The 27,718-nt window shown below is 38.5% G+C and overlaps 1 protein-coding gene across 1 annotated transcript in view; it reads right to left on the bottom strand.

Annotated features, from left to right (window-relative positions):
- The window catches only part of mmp17a (matrix metallopeptidase 17a), a 156,186-nt gene extending 148,987 nt beyond the window's left edge, over positions 1 to 7,199 (bottom strand). The window contains exon 1 of the mRNA XM_033976347.2: positions 6,965 to 7,199. Within this exon, the coding sequence (XP_033832238.1) occupies positions 6,965 to 7,102 (138 nt within the window). The 5' untranslated portion in view covers positions 7,103 to 7,199. The remainder of the gene's footprint in view (positions 1 to 6,964) is intronic.
- Positions 7,200 to 27,718: the final 20,519 nt, after the last annotated feature.

Below are 27,718 nucleotides of genomic sequence, written 5' to 3'. Positions count from 1 at the left end.
TTTTAGTTTAGATCCTTGCCCCAATCAAGATGTAACGCCGTACTCTGGCATATTACCCACACGGACCGCTGTGTCTTTAGTCATTTTTGTCAAACTCAGATGAATGTGATGGTAAAAGAGAACATTTTTCAGGCCAGATAGAGACAGCGGCGGAGACAGTAGACATCGCCTTCATTGTGACAGGCTCTTTCTTCACTACCACAGTGTCTGATGTCACTCCATTGTACCAAGCTGATAAAAGTGTGTTTGAGCTATTCCCGTTTTAAGACGCAAAAGAATGAAAAATTTGGACATATCTAGAAGAATCTGGTTAAAGGAATTTAGGGCTGCACAATACTGGGGAAAAAAATAAAAAAACAAACAGCTATTTTTTTGGTTTTGGGGAAGTATTGTCATTGGATTTGTGATATAGGTTTATAAAGAAAGGTCCTGTACAGTCTGCACATTGTAAATAATACTAGGAGTAGGCCTTTATCATGTGTGCAATTCCTTTCCAATAGTGTGGATATTTTGGGTATGTTCTAATACGATAAGGTGTGAGCTGCAGAGGGTAGAAAACTAGTAACTTCTGTGATAAATTATTGCTTCATTCTACTGTTTATTTGTTGCAGCCCATGCCACATAATGATACTGTCTATTTAAATGGTTTACAAGTATTATCTTGTGTTATTGTTATTGCATCAGTGGCATAAAGTAGTTTTAATCCCATCGTTTATCACAGTATGTCTCTGTAAAAATATGTCATGTTTCAAAATGTGTTATCATAACAGGGCTAACCAGGAGCATTAGCATTTGAGAAGATTGAAATATGCACTGATACATTAATACTGAGAAATTCCCTACGAGTGCAACAATTTGCAACATTTTTTTTTCTATAAAAAGACAGAATATTTTGTTCTTTGCAAAACACATTCTATTATCTAAATAATTGCAGCCTTCACGATTTGAATTACGCCAACTCAAATTGCAATTTCAATTCGATTGTGAAAAATTGTGTAGTCCTAAAAAATACTGTTGTTTTAATTGGGGACTACGAATCTGTTTTGTATAACTCGAGCTATGGACAGCCCTTATGACATGACAGTATATAAAAATGATGAGGTGCTTTTGTATGTTCTATTCTTTTAGAAAAATGATTATAGCTGAACCCAGAAAATGAGGCATTGCTTTCCAGGAGTGGGAACTACCAGTATTTAGCATTTGGCTAGGCATTTTACTCATTGGAAACCAGACACAATATAAAACATAGGTAGGCAGACCAACAGAATTTAAATGAAAGGAAAAACAAATGGTCCAAGTATATATTGGTCCAGGTAATTTTGGTAGATTGGGCCTAATTAAGACAGCACGTGCCTTTTTAACAAAGGAAAAGCCATAAAAAACTACACTCTAGAAACAGACTAGGGTTGTAAAAAGTATTCAATTCAGATACTAATCGATTCTAAAACTAAAACTAGAGATTATATATTTTTTTGAGCAAAAAAAATATATATATACAAAAAACATGATAATAATAACATTCACAGGACAGAAATGATCATTTGCTGACTAATTTTAGAATGATCTTGAGCTGTATCAGAACAAGTATAAAACACACAGACTAGTATACACCATGGACCACTACGGAACCTACCTGGATGACTGAGGGATTACACAGATGTAAGGGCACATGGTAATATAAAAGAAAGCACTACGATTTAATGTTGAAAATGACATTCTATTCTCTAATAAGAGTGTTTTTTTTAATTATCATCGTGGTATCAGAATCAGTATTGAATCCTGAGTCTGTTCCTTAGTACTGAAGTTTGAAATTTTAGTAACGTGACAATAACACTAAGGCATACCCTACTATTGAACCAATGCTGCTTCTCAAATAAGAGAAGTCACATCTGGATTTCAAATGTCAGAAGATTCTATTACCTATTGTAACTCTTTAAGGCCAGGTTGAGAATGAACTTTCCAGGATTTTTCCAAATAAAATGGGGGAAATATAACACGTCTGCCCCACTGCTCCACAGAGACTACTTCAGGGCTGTGAACTTGTAGAGGGAGTCCCAACATGAAAGGTGCTTTTAAGTTTGTGGTCTGTGGTTGCAAACTGTTCCTCTATTTGGCATTTTTACTTTAAAGAATACATTAGAGTAAGAACGTTCACAGGATGTCTTTGATCATTTTTACAACATAAAATGGTTACATTGTTGTTTTTGTTTTGTTTGTTTTTTGTTTTTTGTTTTATGCAATTTCATTATGTCATAATTTGAACATTTTAAATTGCGGTGAAGCTGTACTCACCTCCTATGGGTAGCTGCAGATTAAAAAATTACTAAGATGACAATGCAGCTCTGCCGAATCCAACACATATCACCAATAAAACTGGAGAACGAAGTAAGTGCAGAGTAATGGCCATAACCGGTGCTGCTGAAAATATGGGTTGATCGGACGGGTCAACAACGTCATGAATACAGAAGTATAAAAATGACTCAAACATGTATGAATCACTCTAAATACAACTTCGAGACGGTGAATGGGTACGCCTTTAAACTCATCAATCTTACTGTAAGTGGGTCAGGGCCTTTTCACAGACCTGACCTGTGACTACACTTGGTGGCACCTTTAAATCTTATAAGCTGACATTTAAATAAGTTGGCATTTTAAGGCTTGGTGTCCATAGGAAACCAGAAGACACACAAGTAAATGTCTGTTTGACATTTACCCAGCGAAAATGTTTCCTCAGCTCAAAGCGATTGTAAAAGGTAGACTTATATCTTCACCTGCTCCTGCATTCGATACATTAGGAGCAACAGAAGAAATACAGGAATATCCAAACAGGAACATGGTTTTTGAATGCACGGAAATCCCAAATTGTGCCTTGTGTGTCTTGAATTTGTCTAATACATGTAAATTCCAAAACAGAATGTGAAGCTAGAGCCATTTATACTTTTGAATTAACAAATCCTAACACTGAAACACTGAATCCTTCTCATTCACAATGCATAGCGGGCAGTGTACCATACCAAAATGCAAAACCCCATTTGCACAAATAGACTTCTCCTGTAATGCAGTAACGGAGTGGAACAATCTCCCAAATGAACTAAAAAGTCAAACAAACTATGCAACATTTTTTTGTAGAACTTCAAACGTGGTTGTGGAATAACTAAACACTGCCAACACTGATAATGACGTGTAATACCACACACTGAAATTTGTGTGACACTGATATTATATTATATTTTTTGAAAGCTATGAACTGATGTGATAGTGAAATGTATAAATAGTAGGTTTATATGTATGAAGCCAGCTCGTGATTTCTAAATACCTTATACTTATTATTATTAAGTATTTATTATTAAGATGTGTGGTTGTATCGTATGTGAACAAACGTCACCAAAAACTAACCCCCTTAATATAGGAAATGTTATCTCAAGTTTGTTTTCCATCATCCCTACAGAGAGAACCTTGACTGAACATGAGAGGGATGGCCAGACATTACCCTGCAGTCGCACTCTGTGATAAAATGCCCCATGAACATTAATCATTCATGGGGCATTTTATACAATCGTGATAATTGCCAACAAAGATAATCACCAGAATGTTCTAAAAAAGCTACATATCCACAGGAGAGTCAACAGGAGGGAGCAAAGTGGTCTGTTGTCCCGCTCCCCAGGGTCTTAGAAGCCCAGAATTGGACCTTCTTCCCATTAATTTGTATTAGAGGAGAGGGGGGCCCATGTGAGGTTTCTTGCTCCGGGCTTGTCCATAATGTTCTTCGCTAGATTGTAGTTGTTCTCACTGATAACAAAGTACAATTATACATTGTTTAAACATGGAAGTTATTCTTAACATTACATTTATCATTATTCATCCATTATCCATAATATTTTTAAACTGTCAGGAACTTTTATTAACGTGATATTATTGTTAATCGCAGTTATCGTCCCATGTCTACTCTGCGCAGGGCTGTATTGTTGTCACAGTAGTACAATTTTAAACTTTATTTTACGCACATAAGATAAGTCTGTAAGTTCTGATATACACAATCCAATCACTTTACCATATCCATATTACAATCATAAAAAGTCATTTTAAACACAGAATTATGGTTATTTCTAGTTATTTCTGAAAACGTTTATGACCATTCATCAGTACCTCCACACTCTAGCTGTGTTTTTAGGATTAGTAACTGGTTATGGATTTTTCGGACAACCCAAGCCATCCCACTCAATACAGTTTTAATACGTATAATAAAATGTAACGTAACCTTAATCGTCATGCTATGGATTTTTCATTGTAGTACACATAATATCCTTGCCAAATCCAAAACTGTGCCAACAAAACATATTAGGCCAAAAGCCAGTTGCCCACACAATGAAAACAGTAACTTGAGCGATTGTTTACACTCTAAAACCCAGTCCATAAAAGCCTGTGCCTGCAAGGTCCTCTGATCCGTCTGATGTCCACGCTGACCTTATAAAAATGCAGGTGCTGGAGATTATGTGGAGCCGCTGAAGCTGTCATCCGCACTAGCACTTCACACGCTGTCTCTCTCCACCATTAGCCAAGTTAAAAATAATGCCCTTTAAAAGGCAGTAAAAGTGTCTGCCACAGTATGTCATGTGTCACCAGCCCAAAATAAGAGCTTCAATCCAGAGGAGGAAAGCAGCTACATTTTTTACTCTTTTACAGTTTTTTTTTTTCTTTTTTTCCATTCAATATAAAGGTACACTATGTAAATTTTACAGTGGGGGTCTGTCGTTATGGAGATATTAATGCTTTCCCTGGTATGTTCCACAGTATGGTATTAAGTTTAACATTCTTTTATTCTATTAAATACCTTGGAAAAATCACTCCACAGACCTGACCTGTAACTTGGCCTGGCTGTGCCCTGGTGGAGTCTTTTGCTCATCTTTATGGAATAATATACAAATTTAATGCCAAACAATGCTATAAAATCACCATGGAGACAAGCAGGTGGCGGACTTCCATCAGAAAAGTTCCACAGTGCACCTTTACAAGCTTTCAATTAGCAAAGACGTGAACAGTATGGGCACACTAACTTTTCTGCAGGTGGTCCACTACTGCTAGTTTCTACGATGACTAGCAGGAATGTTCCACAGTATGGCATTAAACATATTTAAGCCATGCATTTGATTTGTGACAACCAGATAAAATACTACAGCAGTAGAAACAATCAAAGTAGTAGTAGTAGTAGCATGAGCACAGTAGTAAGGGGCTATGTACACACGCCAAAAATATACCACTTAAGTAATCTAATTTTGCCAACTTGCAAACTTGTGTACTCATCGATTTAAACTAGGCGAGGGAAGAAGCAAAACAACCTCAAAGCGTCTAACTTTCAGGGGGAAGTAATTTAACGCCCAGGGAAGATGAGACAGAAGTTTGGATGAGTAGCGAGTAAGGAAAGGAGCACCCGGGGAGTAAAAACAGTAGGACGCTATTTTAACACATGCCTTCAAAACCTGAGACAATGATCAATAAATGACAAGTTTCCAAGAGTATAGTTTTGAATTATATCTCCCGTGTACCCACTGGAAGTCCTGGATGATTCTGTAAACTATTGGCAGATGTGAAGCCCTCACTCGCCTCTCTCAGGATAGACTTATCAAACTTAGAGAGAGCGGGGCAGCTGATGATGATGCACGATGTGGGGCCACTGGCAGCTTTACAGGCCGTGTGTGCTCCCAAAGCCGAGCGCATTACTCATTCACTGCACAGGCATGCAGAAGTTCAATGTGTTGGGGAAGACTGTATTAGAGACAAGGGAGGACATCGCCGGTCAATTAGAGGATAGAATAACAATGCAACTCAATTGTGCCACTCGTGTTGGCTCAGTGCCAGTCTTAATGGGGTATATCAAAATGAAATACTGTAATTATACCATGGTTTCTTTTGAACTTTTTGTAGCAGATAGATCAGATTTGGAAGCAATCACAAAAATGGGTAGGAGAAACATTTGCTATTTGGAAAATGCACCACTTATCAATTTGTTGAAATTTGAGAAAGAAATGCCATGATGATGTTTTTTTTTTTCAAATTTTTTGTTGAAATTTGAGAAAGAAATGCCATGATGATGTTTTTTTTCAATTTTTTTGTTGAAATTTGAGAAAGAAATGCCAGGATGATGTTTTTTTTCTGTGTTTTTTTGTTAAACTGAAACAAAAAATGACCACACTGACACAAGGGACCACTGCCGTCATCCAAGAGTCAAATTAAACCTTGACATATTTCTCAAAATGGGTGCACAAACTACACAGACATTCGGTTATTTCTTGTTATCTGCTGTTTATGCTCTTATCCGCTCATTATCTGTTTTGTACTGTGAGCCCCAATAACAATAGTCAGCATGCAACTAATTCCAGGAGTAAAAGTATCCCATATTTTACATGTAACAAGGTGCCATCATTTTCCTGAGAACTACAAGGACTTCCATGCCTCCTCCCAAAAAAAAACAATACATCCATTCTTAACCCTAGCCTTCCCTGAACTCCTTTGATCTCAGTGCATCCAAACAGCACTTCCTAGAAAACATCAAATTCCATGCGGATTTAAATCACCTTCCACTGGCAATAGACTCCCCATCTCTTCTCCACGCTGAAAACGCACAGCATAGATGGGTCGATATAAGACGCCCAGGCAAATCCTTCCATGTACATTTATCTTTCAGACAGAGGAACACATGGATTGATTTTTATACGTTATTTCTTCCCACTGGAGATTCCGCGTGTCCTCTCTTGTGTATGCATTTTTGCACTAACAGCGTGCGCTTCCACAGCTCTTGCGCTGCAGAGGAGAGTTAAAATTCAGTGCAAGTATAAGCGAAGACAGCACTTGCTTTCGGGTGCCAAAAGAGGAAGCCCACGCAAACTGATCTAAAAGGTGCGTAATTAAAACAAACGATGTTGCCAAGAAAACTTTAACCTTTTTGTATTAAGGATTTGACACTTACCACCCCCGTGTCCAGCTGCTCCGTGCTCTGAGAGGGAGCCGCTCCGGTCAGGGGTAAAAGCCACCACAACACCGGCAAAACGAGCAGCATCTCCGGGCACATATTCCTCAAACAAGTGCGGAGAGACAACGAAGCCATGGTGCCCCTTATGTCAGGTTGGTCCCGCAGGGCTCACAAATCAAGCCCCAAAGCAGCAGCATCCACGGGGTAAATCAGAACGCACGCTCCCGGTGAGAAAAAAAAAAACAAAAAACAAAAAACAAAAAAAAACCTTAAGAAGTCTACCTCACTGTGGAGCGCAGCCACATAAAACACATGAACACAAGCAGAGAGCAGACAGGGAGACCGGGTTAGTTTGAAGAAAGTGCGTCTCAAAGTGTCGCGCGCAGTGGCACAGCGGCACAGCGGCGCGTAAAAGTAGATAGAAGTTCCTGTCGAGGTAAATCCACAGAGAAGAAGCTCCTCTCAGTAGCCGCTTCTCCAGTGAAGAGGCAGCGTGCGGCGCCAAAGCAGCAGTGAGAGCCAAAGTCAAGTTAGATAGTGAGTAGAAAGAGGAATCTGGGAACAGCTTTCAAAATAAAAGCTCAGTGCTGGAAAAGGAGAGTTAAAAATGCTCAATGAAGGCAAAACAAAATAATATAACATATGTAGACGCCTTTAGCCTTTAAATAAAATGCATTAATCTATTTATTGCAAGCTGAAAATGTTACCAGTCTTCATCATAGTGGGTCTAAGTAAAGTTTTAACCCACTTTCGTCCTTGCATTACTTCTTCAGGTTACAAATATTACATATGCATTTGCAAAGATGTAAAAAAATATGGCTGTGTAACTGCGTGTCTCCTGATAAAATTACATGTTAAGACCGTCATACCTTTTAGTTTGCTCTGTCGCGGGCCGCATAAAATGATGTGAAGGGCCACTTTGAGCCCGCGGGCCTTGAGTTTGACACGTATGGTTTAATGTGTTGTGCTACATTTATAATCAGTTCTCATGTCTTCCTCTCCATGCTCTTTCCTCCACGTCAATAATGAACGTGTAAAGACAACTTAGAAGCTTTTGAAAGTGAAATAAGTCTATTAATACGTCTATCATGTGGTGGAGGTGGGTTCATAATCTCATCACGCCAAAGCGAAATTTGTCCCATCCTTTAATAACAAAAGCTGAAGTTAAATCTGTCAACTGGACAAAAAGTTGTAGGCGTGAAGACGTTTCGCTGCTCATTCACTCCTACAACTTTTTGTCCCGTTGACAGATTTAACTTAGGTTTTCGTTACGGATCAGACCTGGACGACTGAGGGATTACACAGACACTCATCCTTCAGTGTTGTCAGAAGTAGTCAGCGATCGCAATACCCTTCTCCAAATCTGAACCACAATCTTGAAATAAACACAGCAATTTACCAGTCACACTTGATCATTTTATTTTGAAATTAGGTTTATGTTATTTCCTATGCCATCTTTGCAAATTTCTGGACGTTGACTCTGAGCTGCTGTGGTAGAATTTGCACTGGTTGTTAGAAGGCTTCTGTTGAATGTGTTCGACCTTTCATCATTATTCATCGCAGCTATGTAATCTCCCAAAGCAGGTAATTAAACTGTGTCCACTGCAGAGGGTGACGCATTGAGCTGCAAATGTGTCATATCACATTTATAATGAACAAAATGATGGGCCAAACAGACATTCATGCCTGGTTTCATATTCAGCTGGACAAGTACAAAAGATGTTGTTAAGTGATTACTCATATCTGTTTGTTTTTTTGTTTTTTTTCTAGGTATGAAAGGGTCTATATTACACTGTTTTATGATCTATGTTATAATGTTGTTTCCTGATCAAAAACATACCTGGAGTTTTGTTTTGCTTCATTCACACATTTAACACATGAACCCTGCTTATTTAAACTGAGTTCTTCTCTCAAATGCGATCCACTCTGTTCCACCTTGTGATGTCATGTGGTAATACAGGAAGTTCTCCACTGTGATTTTAAACTTCATACATCTTCACTATAAATGTAGGATGTTTTCAGTCCTGGAATATCCTATCTCTGTTGCACTAAAGGTAAAAAGTAGGTGTTAACTTGAAGACTACTACTTCACAAGGTTGAACAGAGTATTTTGAACATGTGGAAAATAAAGGTGTGAATAAAACAAAACATAATTCTGGGTATATTATTGATGAGGTAACATTTTAACATGTCTTAAAGCTTACAAATAATCCATTTTGTGTAATATAGGAATTTTGATTCTATTATTCTTTATCTGTCTATCTATCTATCTATCTATCTATCTATCTATCTATCTATCTATCTATCTATCTATCTATCTATCTATCTATCTATTTATCTATCTATCTATTTATCTATCTATTTATCTGTCTGTCTGTCTAAAGGCCTAATCAATAATAGTTCAAAAGACTGATTTTTGTAAGTAAGCCAAAGTAATAAACATCACAAACCCCAGAGATGCGTTTTTGTTTTTATCGATGTGTTAATATTTATAGCAAAATTTCTTTCCAATAATTGTATAAACAATTATTATGCCTCAAAAAAGTGCACTGTTTAATGTAGGCCTTTTTTTTTTTTTTTCTTGTCTCCATAGAAATGATATTGCTTTGTCTGGAATGTTCTGCAGTCATTTAACTCATCTATCTTCAAGAAACATGCAAGCGACAAAGCCAAGGCAAGTTACACCTCAGATCTGTGGAGAGGCATACCCACAAACTGTAAGATTGCATGCTGTTCAAAGTAATTTTTAAAGTAATAAAACACCTATAATTGAATGAATGCTTGATAGATAAGTTTGATGGATAAGTTTAACACCACAGGGAAAAGAATAACATCTCCCTGGAGACAAACACGGGACAAACCCTCACAAGAGATGTTACATAATACACTTTTAAGAATATCACTTTTAATCCTCATGACCTGTACATGACCTCATCTAACGCACTGCTGTCTCCTAGGACTAAAGAAAAACACAACATCAAAGTGAAGAGGTTTAAAACAAGTGGTAGCACTTTAGGGGACACTGTAGAAAACGTCGCTACATCAAGGTGAAAGATGTGATCATAACTGACATTTTTGCACCTACACACACACAAACAGATACACACACACAAACACCCCCCACACGTCCATCCACACCCCTACATACATCCACACACACACACACACACCCACACACATATCCACATACACACAAAAACACACACACATCCACACGCATACATCCACATACACACATCCACATACACACACATCCACACGTATAAACATCCACAGATGCGCGCACACATCTATACAGGCATACACACACAAATGCATGCGCGCGCACACACACACACACACACATTTACACACATGCATCCACACACATACATACATCCACACACACACATATCCACATGCATACACACACGCATCCACACACACACATACACACACACCTGCACAAAAACACACATGTAGACATCTACACACAAACAGATACACACAAACACACACATCCACACATATACATCCACATGCATATATCCATACACACACATATCCACATGTACACACATACGCATCCACACACACACACACACACACACACCCCTACACACAAACAGATACACACAAACACACACATCCACATACGTACATACATCCACACACATATCCATATACACACACACACATGTCCACATGCATACACACACACATCCACACACATCTGCAAACACATATACACATCCACACAAGTGCGCACGCATCTATACAGGCATACACATACACACAAATGCGCGCGCACACACACATTTACACACATGCATCCACACACACATCCGCACACACATCCACACATCCACTGACATCCACACACACACACACATATTGGTGTCTGACATTTTCTTTGTCATCTTTGATTGACAGTGCCTTTAACCTCGTTGCACCATCTCTAATGAGTCAGCGCTCTCCTTGGTTGTAGCACAGTGTCTCGGGCAGCGAACAGAGGGGCCTAATGAAAGCATAGCATGATCGGCCACACACTCAAATTACATTGATCAGGCGGATAGGGCATTTACATATTAAACAGAGTCATAACACATGCATCACTGTGTTAGCTCAAGGCTTAGACGTAAGTGACAACGGCCAGGAAAAACAAGTCAGCATTTAGTCGCTCTGCTTTATTGTGGCATATACATTTGTCTTAGTATGAGTGATAATAATAATAGATTTGCATTCAACATTGCGTCATTTGTTTACTCCCCACACTGCCCTGGCTGCCCTGGCTCTCAGGTTTTTACTCTGACCACCATGAATCATAATGTAATGATCCGATATTGCGTTTAGTTCAGAGTTGACACCTTTTGTTGTTCTTGTAACTGTTTATGTGTTGTCATTAATGTAACTGCTTTTGTATGTGACAAAGTGGAGGTGAAGGTTCTATTCGTTAGTTATTAGTATGTTTTGGAGACTGGCTGTAGTGGGTTGGGGCTGCTGTTGTTTTGGCCACCAGAACGCTACAATATATAGGTATACATTAAACCTTATGCATCAAAATAGGCATTAGTGTTTTGCCCAATAACACAACATATTGGCCAGAGCTGGGATTGAACTGACAAAGTTGTGGTCTATTCTCCTTCGTCGTGATTTCGCAAAGGGACAAAGTCACTTTAAAGGAACCCAAAGGAAGGGTACATTGTTAACGTGTTGGTGAACGTTAACATTTTGCACAAATCAACCTACCTTGTTTAATAATTATGTAGTTTTCCATTGAATTCCCACCTAATCGGATATGTGAGCAAAACAAGTAGTGGTCAGTAGCAGTCAGAAGTCAAAGTAGGCGAGGTACAATAAGGACTGTGTGCTTGGCAATACACTTAATGTTTTAGTTTATTCGCAGTGTAATTCTATTGAGATTTGTTTAACCCCATAGCGTCAGGATACCATGAGTCTAACCCCGCCGATAGACTCGTGGTTGCACACTTTCCATTACCGTAACTATGCAAACCGATCGTGCTATCATGTAAATTCAAATGGCATCTCAAAGCAGAGGCATGAGGCTATTTAAGGACTGAGCACATTATAGACCATTATATCTCGCCTAGACTTTTTTTTTTCTTTTGTTAGACATAAAAATCGTGTTAAAGGAAGTATCAGCATGTACTGCCTTTTCCTTTGATGCCTCATATAACTGAGAATCCTGGTCGCACCTTCGCTCTGATTGGTCATCTTTGAGGGACAATGTAAGCAAATTACCGTAATAACAGTAACATATATAAAGAGCCCCATGCCTCTGCTTTGAGATGCCATTTGAATTTACGTGATAGCACAATTGGGGGCAGGGTTACGGTGATGGAAAGTGGCGATAGCATCCGACGCTACAGAGTTAATCCTGCAAACAATAACCTCTTAAAACTGGACCTGAGAGCATGTCAATATAAGTAAGCAAGAATATAATTGTGCAGTACATGATGTTTGCGACTTACATTCAGATTTACATGTTCGATAATGATTACTTTAATTATTCTCTTAAAAATTAATTGGCAAGAAACAATAAGGCAGTTGCTCATTGGGGCGACACTAGCTTAGTTTGTAATGTTTGTCCACTGTTGTCCGCACATAAACATCATTGGTTGAGCTGTCAGATCCACTGACCCACAGGTTGGCGATGCAATTCCAGCTCCCAAAAATGAATGCTGCTGATGTGTCCTTGGGCAAGACACTTGATCCACCTCGCCCCCAGTGTCTGCGTACACCGGTGTATGAATGTGTGTTTTAATGGGTGAGCGGTTCCTCGATGTAAAGTGCTTTGAGTGCCTTAAAGGTGGAAAAGCACTATATAAAATTGCCACCATTTATCTTGTCTTGTAGTACATTCTTTAGGTAAAATTGAAACAAAAAAAAACAAAAAAACAAACATCCTAAAGTATAGAAATGATACTCCAGAACAAATGAGAAGTAGTTAAAACATTTTCAACTTTTATATTTACCTCAAAAGTCTCCGTGGCCCCAAAGGACAGAGCCAGCTGTGGATTCCTCACTCAATCAACTCAAAGCTTATAGCCATCTCTTCTTCTGTACTCCAAGTCATTCCTCTCAGCCATAATAACAGCAGCATGTGTGTCTCGGAGCCGTACTGCTGGCGAAGGAAACGGTGTCTGCCATTTTGATGAAAGTACAAGGTTAGACTGTTCCCTCCCCTGTGGCTCTGAGATCTATACGTACACCTTGAGCCTTCGTCACAACCGCTGCTTAACTCTCTTCTTCAGGTGGGACTCTGCAATTATTGAAAAACTCATTAAAGACTCAGGGCTCGGATGAATCTTTAATTTTAATATTTGTGGAAGTCTATTGCTCCGAGTGATCTGTGCGGTGCGTGCCAGGGATTGAGCCCGGTGGATGAAAGTACATATTGTAAATTGCTCCGGCGGCCGATCGCTCAGAGTGGATGGATGGGAATGCGTGTTGCCTGGCAGGGTTCTGTTTGATTACAAGGACTCTGCTTCTTAGTAATTGTTTGTGTTCATTCATAAGTTATGGATTTAGCATTTACTCTGTCAGCTTTGCGTAAGGGTCTTTCTATTCATCAAGCGAACAATGTGATGCAGCACTCCTGGTAATAAATGAGAGGCATTCTGTCACAGACTTAAGTCGAAAATGGAAAAGTCTTGTTAAAACTACAGCTGTGGATATGTGTGACAAAATATTGATCTTTTCTTGCTTGTTGGTTTGATATTGGACTATTGATACTGCAGCTGATGTCATCAACATTACCTCAGGGGGGATGAAGCTAACCAAGGGCACTGCTCTGTCAAAAGCTCTGTTCCTCAAACTAGACTTTACTTTAACACAATCTGCCCATAAAGAACTGACTTAGCTGGAACTATGACAGGAGAGCCGAACGCTACTGTTCAACAAGTGACAAGTCCCTCTCAAATAACACTGCAGTTACAAGCTAGCATCATGCATCTATTCAGTTAGTCGCTCGCTTTTTTTGTTGAAAATCAAAACATCAATGGGACAGTGAACAATCATATTTATCATAGGCTCCTGAAAATGTGTTTTTTGTATTTTTTGTTGAGTCTTCAGACCATCTAAAAACCTATTTGGCTGTGTCTGCTAGTGTGTGCTTTATGTCACTATGAAACTGCTGAATATTCCACCATAGCCATAAATGCAGTAGGTCTAGCAGAGGTAGAATCTCTGTGTTACAAGTTGTGCATTTCAACATTAAAAAGGTGTAGAATTTCAGAGCGCAATAACTTTGATAAATCATCTATCTGAAGTCTGACCCCAGTGACCTCTGACCTCTGAGGATAACTGCAACACAGTAAAATCTAACTGTAATGGTAACAATACTGCTGCAGATAATAGATGTAAATGAAGTGCATGCTAACTACAGTGATGAATGCACAGTTTAAGAGCCCAGAATACTGCACAGTTTACAGTAATATACTAAATAAATACAACTGGAAGGACTTCAAATATGACTAGCTTAAAGAATTGCAGTTGAGAGCATTTGCCAAATGTGTACTCACAGGAAGGGCTTAAAAGAGATTTGAAATATTGAAAAAAGAAAGATTTATCAAATAAGCCAAGATTTGGCTTTGTGTTATGCAAACTGTTTCATAGATTACTGGCTCACATAAGAAATGAATGCTTAGTCTCCTGTGGACTTTGGGGAGAGTTTACCAACTAATGTGTGACGTGTGAGCAAATTGGTTCATGCTTGTTATGGAATTTTACACAGACAGCATAAAACATTTTTCTTTGTCAAACTGTTACAACAGGAAGACTAAAATGACAGTTGATTACAGGCCTCCACAATTTATCACAACCAAATCACAGTTTGAAGTGTCATAGGATCAAACTGCAAAAAACGCTACTATTTAAAGGTGAACTTTTCAGGTTGAGAGTTTACCACCTGTTTGTCTCTATGGAGGTGTTGTTTTATATAGCCTCTAATGTCAATCATGGCATGGTACAAAATATATCTGTTTTGTGTTACAGGTGTTTTTATTGCTCAAAAATACATCGAAAAACATACATTCTTACCTGAACTTCCACAGATCTGACCTGTAAATTAGTCTGGCGGTATCACCTGCTTGTACTGCACCTACTGTAATGTGGAAGACTCCAAGCAAAGCGATAAAATCTCCACAAGCGGATAATGGACCAGGTTAAAGTTACATAATGCACCTTTAAGAAATGGAGTGTCCTCTAAATACGAAAAAAGTCTAGTCTTGTGCAAAATGTTTGTAGTTTAGATCTCTACCAACACGGTCTGTATATCGTATAAATTCTCCTGGACCTGTTTGAAATATGCACTCTGAAAATAATTCTACTACAACTAAAAATTGCTAATCTAATCACAAACACAACACTTTTAGGTTTAATAGATAGTGGAGCAATAATTCTTTTTTTTTCATGTTGCGCAACTGCCTCACTCAGTGCCAGTATTTCTATAAGTATACGCTGTTAAAGTGTCTTTCATGTCATGTGTCTTGTTACATCTGAAGCAACAGCACTTTACAACTCGCAATGTGTAGCTCAGTGGTCTCCTGTGGTGCTCTGGGACATTCTGACAAACCGACTGGACAGAAAAAATATGAGATGAAAATATACAGCAATAGAATATCAGTTATCCAAAAGAGGTAGCAATGGCTTTGGTGATTTTTGTCATGCTTAGAAGGAGTTGAGAAATAAAACTAGGTTATTATGAACCCTATACCCATTTTTCTATGGATTCAAATCAGTATTGCTCTGGTACAGTAGGCTATTTTGTACATTTTATTGATATTAAACCCAGAAATAATGTTGGATCTTCATGCTTTTATGTTGTCATGTTTACAATGTCCTATTTTTTTTGCGACAATACATCTCAGGTTAAAAAGAGCTAGCATTTTAAGCAAACAAGTATGGATCCATGGTAACTGGGACAGAAAGTGTACAAAGGAGGTTGAGGTAAGAAGTAGGCTACACTAAAATAGCGTTAGTGTTGACCTGCAGTTACTGAAATACACACTGGTAATCCTATGTTATGCTAGACTATTACTACAGTATACACATATTTGAAACTATTTGTGGTTAAACGTATGCTTTTGAAAGGTCTGTTGAAAGCTAGTCTCTTGTTTCATGAACATGGAACAAAAACAAAGCTAGAAATCAGCTGTGAAGTTTCTAGTTGGACCTGGAAGTGACATCATCGCCTTGTCTATAGATTGGTTTTTCACTGTCTAAAAACTGTCAAAACTGGGTATGCTGCCTCTGAAGCAGTGAACATTGTGATTAACTCAGCATGTGTAGCGTATATATGTACACAGATTTTTTTGTTAGAGTACAAAAATAAATGTTGGATTTAAATAGGCACTACCCATCATAGCATTTACAGAAGATATGGAAAAACGATCTGTTGTGGTACTTCACACAGCACCATTAAAAGCACCGTTGCCTGCTTTTGTGGTAGCTTCATATGTAACACATGAGTGAGTCCTGCTTTCATGGTAACCACTGTAATCATCCTATTTTTATTTTCAACATAAAAGCCATTATTATTTTTATTTTCAACAAACCAGAAACAGGCGTTGCTGCACAATTGTTGGCAGGAATTTTGGCTCATTCCTCCAGACAGAAATGGTGTAACTGAGCCAAGCTTGTAGGCCGCCTTGCTCGCATATACCTTTTCATGTTTGGCCATACATTTTCAATAAGATTGAGACAGGGCTTTGTATTAGCCACTCCAAAACATTGATATTGTTATCCTTAAGCCATTTTGTAACCAGTTTGCCAGTATGCTTCGGGTCATTGTCCATTAGGAAGACCCATTTGCGCTCAAGCTTTAACTTTGTAGCTGATGTCCTGAGATGTTGCTTCAGTATATCCATATAATGTTCTTTCCTCATGATGCCGTCTATTTTGTGAAGTGCACCAGTCCCTCCTGCAGCCAAACAACCCCACAACATGATGCTGCCACCCCCGTATTTCACAGTTGGGATGGTGTGTAATAATGCTCCTTATGGCCAAACAGTTCCATTTTAGTTTTGTCAGACCACAAGAAATTAAGGTCTTTGTCCGACGAGTGCATTTCCAAACTGTAATCTGGCTTTTTTATGTTTTTTCTGGAGTAATGGCTTCTCCCTGGCAGAGTGGCCTTTCAGCCCATGTCGGTGCAGTTCTTGTTTCACTGTGGATAATGACACACTCTTACCAGCTTCAGCCAGCATCTTCACAAGGTCTTTTGCTTTTGTTTTTGGGTTGATATGCACATTTCAGACTAAAGCACATTCATCTCTGGGACACAGAACCTGTTTCCTTCCTGAGTGCTATGATGGCTGGACATTCTCATGGTGTTTATACTTGAGTATAATTGTTTGAGCAGATGAACGTGGCACCTTCAGGCATCTGGAAATTGTGCCCAAGGATAAACTAGACTTGTACACTGACCATCATCTGGGACATCATCATCTGGGTTTTCCCAAATTGCTTCTTACTGTATGTAAACTTCTGACTTTGAAGAAAGTACTGAAAAATTGTCTAAAAATATCCTTCTCCCATTATTCTGGCATTTAGTAAATAGAAATAATTTTGGTAATCCTAACTGACCTAAAACAGGAAATGTTTAGTCCGATTTCATGTCGGACAGTTAGAAAAAATAAGAAGTTCACTGAAAATATAGTGGTGTATCCCATGATCAAGTCGCTGTTTGGTGACTTAGGACCACTCAAACAGTGTGGTCTTAAAAACATGGAAAAATAGAACTAGTTATTTGTTTCTAAGCATCCTTATTCACAGCAGTGCATTTATAAGCACTTTTCATAGGTTTCAGAGACCAGAGTGAAGTTTGGCAGTGACGGCAAACCTAACAATAACTAGCATGCTAACCGCACATTTCCTGATTATGTGACAATAAACTGCTTTACAATTGAATGCAGACAACATGCAGTGGACATATTTTGACTTTAAGAGCGGCTTACGCAATATATCTGTACTGGGGCAAGACAAATTTTGCTCAAATACATGGGGAAAAAACTAGGTATGAGGTCTGCTCCATAGTGAACCCATGGAAACAAGGCCACGTCCAACAAAATCAATCATGTAGACTGGCAGCGGCCTCCGTACATGCACACATACATTGGCTGCTTCTCTTTGTAAGTCTGCCTGATCTTGTGAGTGTCACCATGGCTCGGACAGCGCGACCTAACCTCCACCTGTGCCTGCCCGCTTCCACTGACTGCTCTGATAGAAAACGCGTGTTGTGTTGGTGCAAGTCTTCAATGATTTAGTTCAACATCGCTTCGTGAGGGGATCCGCAGGTGCACTGGCAACGCCGTTCATCAGTGCGGCATTATCCAGTCTCCTTCAGCCTCCTATACAGACTCCACAGGCACAGGGCCCTCTCCATGTCCTAATGCTAACAACGTCTAATGCCTTTTTATCAATCATTCAGTTGGAAAGCTGAGGCGCTGCTGCCCGGTGAGATAACACGTTTATTATATAGCTAATTAATTTTTCCTCTCTATTGAAGGGAAAGAAATTAACATGCAACAAAAGTGTGATTTTTCTTACGTGAATGAAATAGGGTAAGAAAAGGTGAGAATTTTTTTAACTGATTTGCCCATTACCAAGCAGAATCTTGTTTGTTTTTTTGTTTTTTTTTCCAAATACGCTTGTGTAACGGTACGCTATGTAACTTTTGTGATGAGGAGGTCTGCCACCTGCTTGTCTCCATGGAGATGTTATTCATTTGCCTGTAATGTTCCACAGTATGGCATTAAAGGATGGCACCAGATTTTTAAACGTTGGGAAAAAACGAAACTGGTTCATTTTAAATTATTGGCAGCAGTTGTCCTAAGTTATTCCTCACTTACCTTATGCATTCTGAGCATCCTAATTATTCACCATGATGAGTTTATAGCATTTTACACAATTCTCAGAGGCCAGAGCGAAGTTTAATTAACAACGACTATAATGTTGTTGTGCACTTCCTGATACTCTGACAATAAAATGCTTTATATCAGACAGTAAGACTTAATTTGACCTCAAGAACTGCTTACAATATATCTTTAAAGGAGTAAGACAATTTAAATATATAGAAACACATTAAAAAAAAAAAAAGTAAACCGGACACAGGCCCTTTAAACTAAAACATTTAATTATTTATATTGCTAAGAAACACCCTAAAAAAACATGCATAATCAGCAGTAGGATCGCCCGTCCACAGATCTGACATCTATCTTAGACTGTTGGCATCACCTGTTTGTCTCCATTGTGATATACATTTAATGCTATACTGCATAATATTCCAGGCTAAGCCATACCTTGTCAACATCACAAGCAGTTGTTGGACCCTTCCACTGGAAAAGTTACGCAGTGCACCTTTAATTTCTACTTGCTTACACAATCTCAGTTGCAGTGGGCCAAACTTAACTGGACACGTCTTAGCCAAAATATGGGTGAAGTTGAATAAGTTTGAAATTATTTGAACTACTTAAAGGATTGCCAGTCAAATGTCAAAATTTGCAAAAAACCTTGTATCATGTTTTCCCCCAAATTCATATTTTATGTGTGTACTGGTACTAGCCTTGAATTGTGAAATTCAAGTCCAACTTTATACCCAAGTAATTTAGCCTCTATTGGTCATGCATAATCAAACACAACTCACTGTCAGAAGTTTTATTTTATTGGAATAGCCATCTAGTGAATGCTGTTAGGTTATATAGTGCTAAAGCATTATTAATACGATGAAAGCATGCAGTGCGCGGTCCAACGCGTCTCTGGTTATAAATCTAATGTACCAGGTGCTCGTATTGTTTTGCATATTGATGGCATGGTGCATTTCCATTTGTTGTTAGTGGCAAAGCATGATTATACGCTTGATTACATTAGCGGCTGGAGCGCAGTGTCAGCGCGCAGTAATGAAATGTGACGGCCAGGCGGTTAGCGGGCAGTTTGCACTCTCCACGGCAGAGGGAAAGGAGAAGTTAGACTTGAGTATTCCATGGTAAATAGCAAAGTTTTTTATTTATTCTCGTTCAAATGTGCACTATGTTTTGTAAAAGTAGTATATTGACTTTATTCAGTTGCTGTGAGCGCTGCCATCATCATTGGGGTCCCATTATTTTGCATGGCTGCCGATCTTGACAGCAAATAAGTTCTATGCGGACTATAGACCCGTTTTAAAATCTACCATATTTTATTTCCATATTTTAGCGTCAAAACTTTTCTCCATTGAAATGAATGGGATTCCTGCTTAACCGGAAGTGCCACCACGAAGAAAGTCTAGTTTGGAGGCAAAAGTGGGCAAACGTGTTGTCCGATAATCAGGAAGTGCACGTTAGCATGCTAGTTGTTAGTTTTACCGTCACACCAACACTCTGCAAGTCCCCGAAAGCTGTGAAAAGTGCAGTGAATAATTAGAATGCTCCAAATGCATAAGGTAAGTGAGGAATAACTTTGGATCACTGCAAACAGTTTCAAATTAACTAGCTCTGTTTTTCACATTTTTAACACAGTAAAAATCAGGTATAGCCTTTAAAAATAGCAGAAGCTTGACAAGTAGAGTAGAAATAGAGTAGGAGAAGTAGCATGGAAATAACTTTGATTACAAAGATTACAATTCGGACCCTGTTCTACTGTGCACAGGATATACTATGTTTATAACTTTATAGCTTGGTTAAGTTCCATGACTCTTTGGTATAATTTTTCACTTGTAGCAAATCCTCTGTTATAATCCGTTTTCTCAGGTCACTCTTATTAATTATGACTTGCATGGGGAGGTTTAACTGCTTCCTGTCACTTCAAAGTAGCCTTACCCCTAATAGATAACAAATAGGCTCATGTTAAGCCCATCCATCACCCAGCTACAGGCCTGCTCCAGTCTGCGTCCCTGTTTCATCTGTACTCACACATTCTGCCTTTTATCATTTGTATTTGTCAGCTTATACACTCCAGTGCTTTTGGTGCACAAAAGCACAGTTCAACAAGCAAGTAAGATATTCAGGCAGGCTATCAAGTAGTCCCTTGTAAATACATTTTATACAGTGTTGTTCTCTTTTAACAGATTGTGATGGCCTACTTTTTCATAATGTGTAAAGTAATGTTGTTTTTTTAATTCATTGCCTTTTATGAAATACAACAACAACTAGCCAGGTACTTAATAGTTACTTTACACCCAACAAGCAATGTTTTGATGTCTTCAAAACTATAGGTGCTGAAATTTGGTGTCATTTTGTCTGTTGGTAACATTGGTCTCTATAGGACGTGCTTGAAAATAGTTTTGTGGTTATGTAATATGAAAGTATCCATTAATGTTCTAGAGCAAATATAAAGTGTCTCCAAACTACAAAAAAATAAATCAATCTGCAAGTCTCAGATGAGGAAAGCGCCACACCCAAACGCAAATGGCAATGCGTTTATTTTACTAAGTGGATGTGTGACAGTTTGGGGTTTGTGTAGCAATTATGCCACCAAGACAAACCTCCTATCCCAGCCATTCAACCTCTCTCTAACCCACAAACGTGCAATGTTTTTAAGTAATCAGTGTTGAATTGGATTAAACTCTTCTCCTCCTGGTGTCTCCTGGATGCAGCTAGCAGCTCTGCCCCTTGGTGTGAGTTCATGTTGGATCCAAGTGTCGGGTTTGGACTGCGACCAACTCCCTGACTATCAGCTTTCTGACCGTGTGCAGCTTTACAGTACGAGGGAGTTGGTTGTTCATCACCAAATTAGTTCTTAATGTAATTGTCTAACCCAAAATGACTTTACAGGGAACCACAGTAGCTAGCAGTAAATGGGACCTCTGCCACCTTGCCCTGTACCACAATGAGACTGCGAAGCTTTTGGAACTCACTTGCCTCTATCGGTGAGTGAATCTGTGTCTCATTTGTTTTTTCCCAAGGTTAAATCCCACTGCCATTGTTGGTTTATTTTCATCTCATTATAAATTACTGTTTATGAAGTTTTTTCTTTAATTTATTCCAGGATATTTTATGATTAAATTGTTTAAACTGAAAGTGGAGAGGTGTCTGCTCTCTTGAAATTTTGCATAATCTAATGAAAACGTTGCACTACAGTAAAAAAAATAGATACAAATGATGTCAAATATCATGATGTCATAGGTTTTTGTGCAAAAAGCTTTCACTTGTGTTGCCCACTCTGCTTCTGTGCTGGGTTTTGATGTTGTTTCAAAGTAAATCAGCGTGAATATACATTAAATTTGAAAGAAAAAAATCAGTGTTAAGGAACCACCACCACTTTAAGGAACCATTTAAAAGATTGTTGCTAAAAGCTGCATTATCATTTTTGGTGCCCTCTGCTGACACATAATTGATGTGTTGTCATTGAAGGTAAAAAATGTTGACTCTGCTTTCTTAAGGTTGTATATTCCTTTCATATACAGTATTTCAAAAAACTAAAACTTTAAAAAGCTTACATGAAGCAGAATGCAAAACCTTTAAAAGAAAACGCCTATTCTGTGTTTTTCATTTTCAGGCATAATTAGTCTGAAATTTAACAGGCTGTTCCCTAAAAGGCTTGCTTATAAATTATCTTGTCTTGCTACACCAAAGCACTCCGTTTCTTTGCATGGCACAGACAGAATTAGGCCATGGAAACACCCTTAGGAGTCCAGTTAAAGCCTCTAATATTAGCAAGTAGCATTACAAAACACCAGGGTTAATAGCTATTTAGTTATTGTGCATAATTACCAGCCTGCAGCTCGTGGCTTATCTGACAATGCCCCCTCTTTTTGATAGTTTTAGCATTTTGTGAGGAGTATCGGGTTCGGATGTACAGGTAAGCAGGTCAGGCCTTTGATAGCTCGTAGCTGTCGGAGTAGATGAAAGTAGACACATAAGAGAGAAAGCAGCATGCAGCGGAGAATGTGTAAGAGGTCCACTTGTGTCATTGCCCATTACTTAGAGGACTTTACTATGCCAAATGTTGGGACTATGACAGCTTTGTGGTCTGGTTATATTGTGGTAAAAGGTTCCAAATTCTCCTCCAGCAGTTTGGCTTCGGCTGATGACAGAAAAGAGAGATATCAGCCAATTCCATCCAAGTGCCCCAGCGGATGTGAAGAGTAACATTGTGATGAATGCAAAGTAGTAGTACGTGGATAAGACTTGTCAGGTGGATGCAAGAATGTCATATCGTATTGTGTAATGGTTGGATTCACCCTAGTTCGTAAGCTAATAATCGAAATCATCGTCATTACAAAACATGCAGCAATTATTTAGGGGTGCATTATGTGATTTTTTGGTGGAGTTTCAGCTGCTTGTTTCCCTGGTGATCTCCATGGCTTTGTCTAAAATGTTCCGTGCCAATTTCGCAGAGACTTTACGGAGACAAGTTGGTGACACCATCAGGCCAAGTTACAGGACTGTGGAGAATCAAACCCACTCACAGAACCACTCCAGAAAAAAGTTACATAGAGCACCTTTAAGTAATACAGTTTGCTCAAAATGCTCCAGCGCACACGCTCACGGACACCAGGAAATATGAGCACATTTCTCCTGTGTTGGCCTTTCTGCACTGGCTCCCTGTCAGCTTCAGGATTGACTTAAAGATTCTGTTGAGGGTTTTTAAATGTCTCTATGGTTCGGCCCCTCTCTGTCGCTCTGAGCCTCTTTCTGTCCGTGTTCCAAGTAGAACGTTGAAATCAGCAGACCTTCTGGATGTTCCAAGGTCCTAAAAAGTAGAAGGGACTGGGCTTTTGCTGTAGCTGGTCCCAGACTTTGGAACAATCTCCCTCTGCTTTTAACAAGAGCTGAGCGGGACACTTGTGCTGTATTGTATTTGCATTTTTTTAGCGTATTTTTGCATGTTTTGTTTATAAGATTGCACGTTATATTGCATTTGTACAGCACTTTGAGCAGCTGTGGTTGTTTTTAAATGCGCTTTATAAATACATTTGACTTGTACTAGGGATGCATCAATACGACTTTTTCCAAGCACCAATACCACCTTTTCCAAGTAAGTAGTGAGTACGAGTATGGGCACTTCATTTTGAGTACGTGCCGATACCAATACCAGACATAATTTCATATTTCCATGATGTATTTTCCACTATCGTTATTATTATTCATTATTTTATTATACAATTTAATTACCTACCTTTTCATTGGAATAGTTATTTGAGCGGATGTTTTATAATTGTTAGTATTGTATTGTTTTTATGTTTCATTATCAAAAGGTACCAGAAATCTTTCACATGAGTGTACAGGCAGAGAATGTTCTGACCAAATCTTTGTACTCTTTGAATGAATGGAATGGACTGGACTATTTTAAAAAGCTTTCCAAAAAGTTACACAAAACAAATGACTCAAGTGATGTGATGATGGAAGTGCTTTGTTCTTTCAAACTCAGCACACCGTGTCCTTGACTCAAGCAAATGAAGAATGAGAAGAAAAATACGTTTAAAATCCTATTATGGGTCGTAGAAGGAGTTACTCTTGCATGGCACATGTCACTCCACAATGTAATTTATGAAGCACTAAACCTAAACCACAAGAGCCCAAGTGAAATAAATGTACGCGGCTCTGTAAATGGTTTGTGTTTAAAGTGTGGGCAGAATAACAATCAAATATACTTGCCAAACTAAATAAACTCCAGAATTAATTAACGATCTTATTTCATGACATATCACACTTCTTCAAGAGGCCCAAAAAAGACAAACTTGAGGATTTGAAAATGTCTAAAGACTAACAGACATTCTTTATTATGAAGGAAAAAAATATATATATTATATTATATCTCTTTTTGGTTTATTTATTTAGAAAAGGGACAGTACACATCAATGAATATGTGTGAGATTGTGTAACTACAGGCTAGTGCCCAGGACAGGCTCATGGTAACATAAAAAGTCACACATAGCATAAAACACAACAACAGTATTACAACCACAAACAACAGTAACTTGTTAGAAACCCAAATAGTAAACTAAACACAGTACAAGGCAGGATCCAACAGGAGCAGGCAGAAGCAGACAGGAGCAGACAGGAGCAAACAGGAGCAGACAGGAGCAGAGAGGAGCAGACAGGAGCAGAGAGGAGCAGACAGGAGCAGGGCAGGAGCAGAAAGGATCAGACTGTAACTGGGCAGGAGCAGACAGGAGCAGACAGGATCAGACAGGAGCAGACAGGAGCAGACAGGATCAGACAGGAGCAGGGCAGGAGGAGAAAGGAGCAGAGAGGAGCAGACAGGAGTAGACAGGAGCAGGGCAGAAGCAGACAGGAGCAGGGCAGGATTTACTACCACACACTCAGGTGATTAAACACGGGAGGCTCACACATCAATTTGCAATTCAATTTCTCTTATAAAGTATTAAAGAAGACATATTGTGCTTGTGTTTGGTATGTAGATTTATAATCTATGACACCCGTGGATCATTATGTTATAATTTGGGCATATTAAATCACAATATTGATGTACAATGTCTTATTAAACGAAACAACTGCATTGGAAAACTGCGGTGCTCAGTATGAGCTGAACATCGTGAAATACCTCGAGATTTGAAGAGGGAGTAGTGAAGATACATAAATGACTGGAGAAAATGGGTTAACCTGGGTTATAAGAACAATCATAGTGAAGTTGATTAGGAGTAGTTAGAAGATGGTGACATTTTGAGAATTCTTTTAACCTGCTGTATCCTCATGATCATTATTTAATTAGTGCTAATTAAATGACTACCACAGTCTAATAATACAGCAATCACCCTACAATCAGTGTGATAATGATAGCTGCTGTTTTTCACAAGTCAAAACTAAGAGTGCAGTGTGATCTATGGTTACATTTCTGTTACATTTGATGATTGAACGAGCAATAACATGATACTGAAACCCACATTACATGATTTTCAAATGGTGAAATGTAACTCAAACCTATCACAAACCGGACTGGCTACAGCCTGCTCTTTCTGGGCTCTGTTCATTACAGAAATGGATGTTTATGTCATGCAAAATCGCCTAAATAGACTAAACTGAAATAAACCCTTTGGTGCATACATTTCAGGCACAGTGTTTTAATGATGAAACGAAATAGGATGGACCGCCTTCAAACAGCCAACTTACTCTCCCCCAAACAAAACAGACTTGCAGCTGCTGTTATATGATGAAAAACACAAATGATTTTTTTGCACATAGATAAATAAATAAATACATACATTGGGGGCCTTGCATGAAAAAAAATAAAAAAAAATAAAAAAAATTGTCCAGGATGCACCTCAAGATGTTTTATTTAATCAACTTTTTTTGGATATTATAACCCCAAAGGCCTTTTTCGTAAAAGCCCAACCAGAAAGATTTGTTAATATCTAATTCAGAATTAGATAAGAGTTTCAACTCCACAAAATAAAAAATTTAATTGTGAAGCCAATTAAATAAGATATAAAAAATTCTCAATTTTTTTGGTTTGTTTGTTTTTCTTTTTTTTTTTTTTTTCTTTTTTTTTGGCAAATTGAGCACAATATTAAACCTGAATCAATTTTTTTCCTGATTCCTGATATGTCCCAAATATGTGCAATTTTGGCCATTTTTGCTTAAAACTATTTGTATATTACCCCATTACAAGGTGAAAAAATACATGGTGAAATACATTTGTTTCTTCAAATAACGCAACTAAACTATCGAAGAAGTTTTAAACAGCTTCAAAATTCTTTCCTATTCACCTTCAATGTCTCAGCTTAATTTGCCTTTCCATATTTGTACAGGCTACAAACGTTTTACTCCTCAAAAAGTCGAGACAAGCAGAAAACAAAATGGAGCACAGAGCAAGAAGTTCATTTGGCTTTTGCTAATTTAGGAAACAACTTTCTGTTAGTTGCAAACTATAAACCAAATATAATGCACGTCTTTCCTCATTCCCCCTACACTATTCCAAATCTGCTGGTAAATACCTGGATTAGTGGGTTGCTGCGGTAACACTTTCCTGAGAGGAGTGACAGACTGTGAGCATAAGTCCTGTCTCCACGCTTGTGCACATGGAGGATTTCACTGACACTAACCTGGTGTTAAGGGTTCAGAGTGAGCCACAGACATCGCTGATGGGGACAGGGCTGGCTGCGTTCACACACACACACACGCACTCACACACACTAACATACATGCTCGCTCACACTCAGGAACAGGTGAGTGCACAGTTACCTCCTCAGGTTACAGCTGATACCTGCCAGTGCTGGGTTTATATTCTTAAACCGCTGAGGCAGAGACAAACTGGGATTAAACGTGTTACATGAATGCTCTTGACATTGATCTTATTAGTTTATACCAATATATTTTCACACATAATTCAATACAATTCACTTTTATTTGCTTTTGAACTTTCACCACACAGTCTTTAATAATGAATCATATAGGTGCACTATGTGTCCACTACCTGTATGTCACCATGGCGGTGCTTGCCTGAAATGTTCCACAGTATCCCATACAATTGATCTATCTTTCACTGTTAAGCACTTTGGGGCAGTGCTGTCTGTTTTTAAATGTGCTATATAAATAAACTTTGACCTTTTAACCTTTGTACTCGTAGATTTAATGGCGCTGTAGCACGTGAAAAATCTGATTTTTTTGACCATGTCAAGATTTGGCATGAAAATGGTTTCAAATGGCAAATTATGCACATACTATGAACAGCTGCCATGGATTGGGACTGACTGAAAATTATTTTCTGCTAGTTTATAGTATTTTTAACATTTGGTAAAATTTGACTCACAAAAAATGGTATAATAATAAAATAAATAAAATAAAATAAATTGTATATATTGTATATTCT

The sequence above is a fragment of the Periophthalmus magnuspinnatus genome, chromosome 12 (assembly GCF_009829125.3).
Source record: "Periophthalmus magnuspinnatus isolate fPerMag1 chromosome 12, fPerMag1.2.pri, whole genome shotgun sequence".
Taxonomy (NCBI): Eukaryota; Metazoa; Chordata; class Actinopteri; order Gobiiformes; family Gobiidae; genus Periophthalmus; species Periophthalmus magnuspinnatus.
The sequence above is the reverse complement of the archived record's forward strand: the minus strand, read 5'-3'. Positions and strand labels throughout refer to the sequence as shown.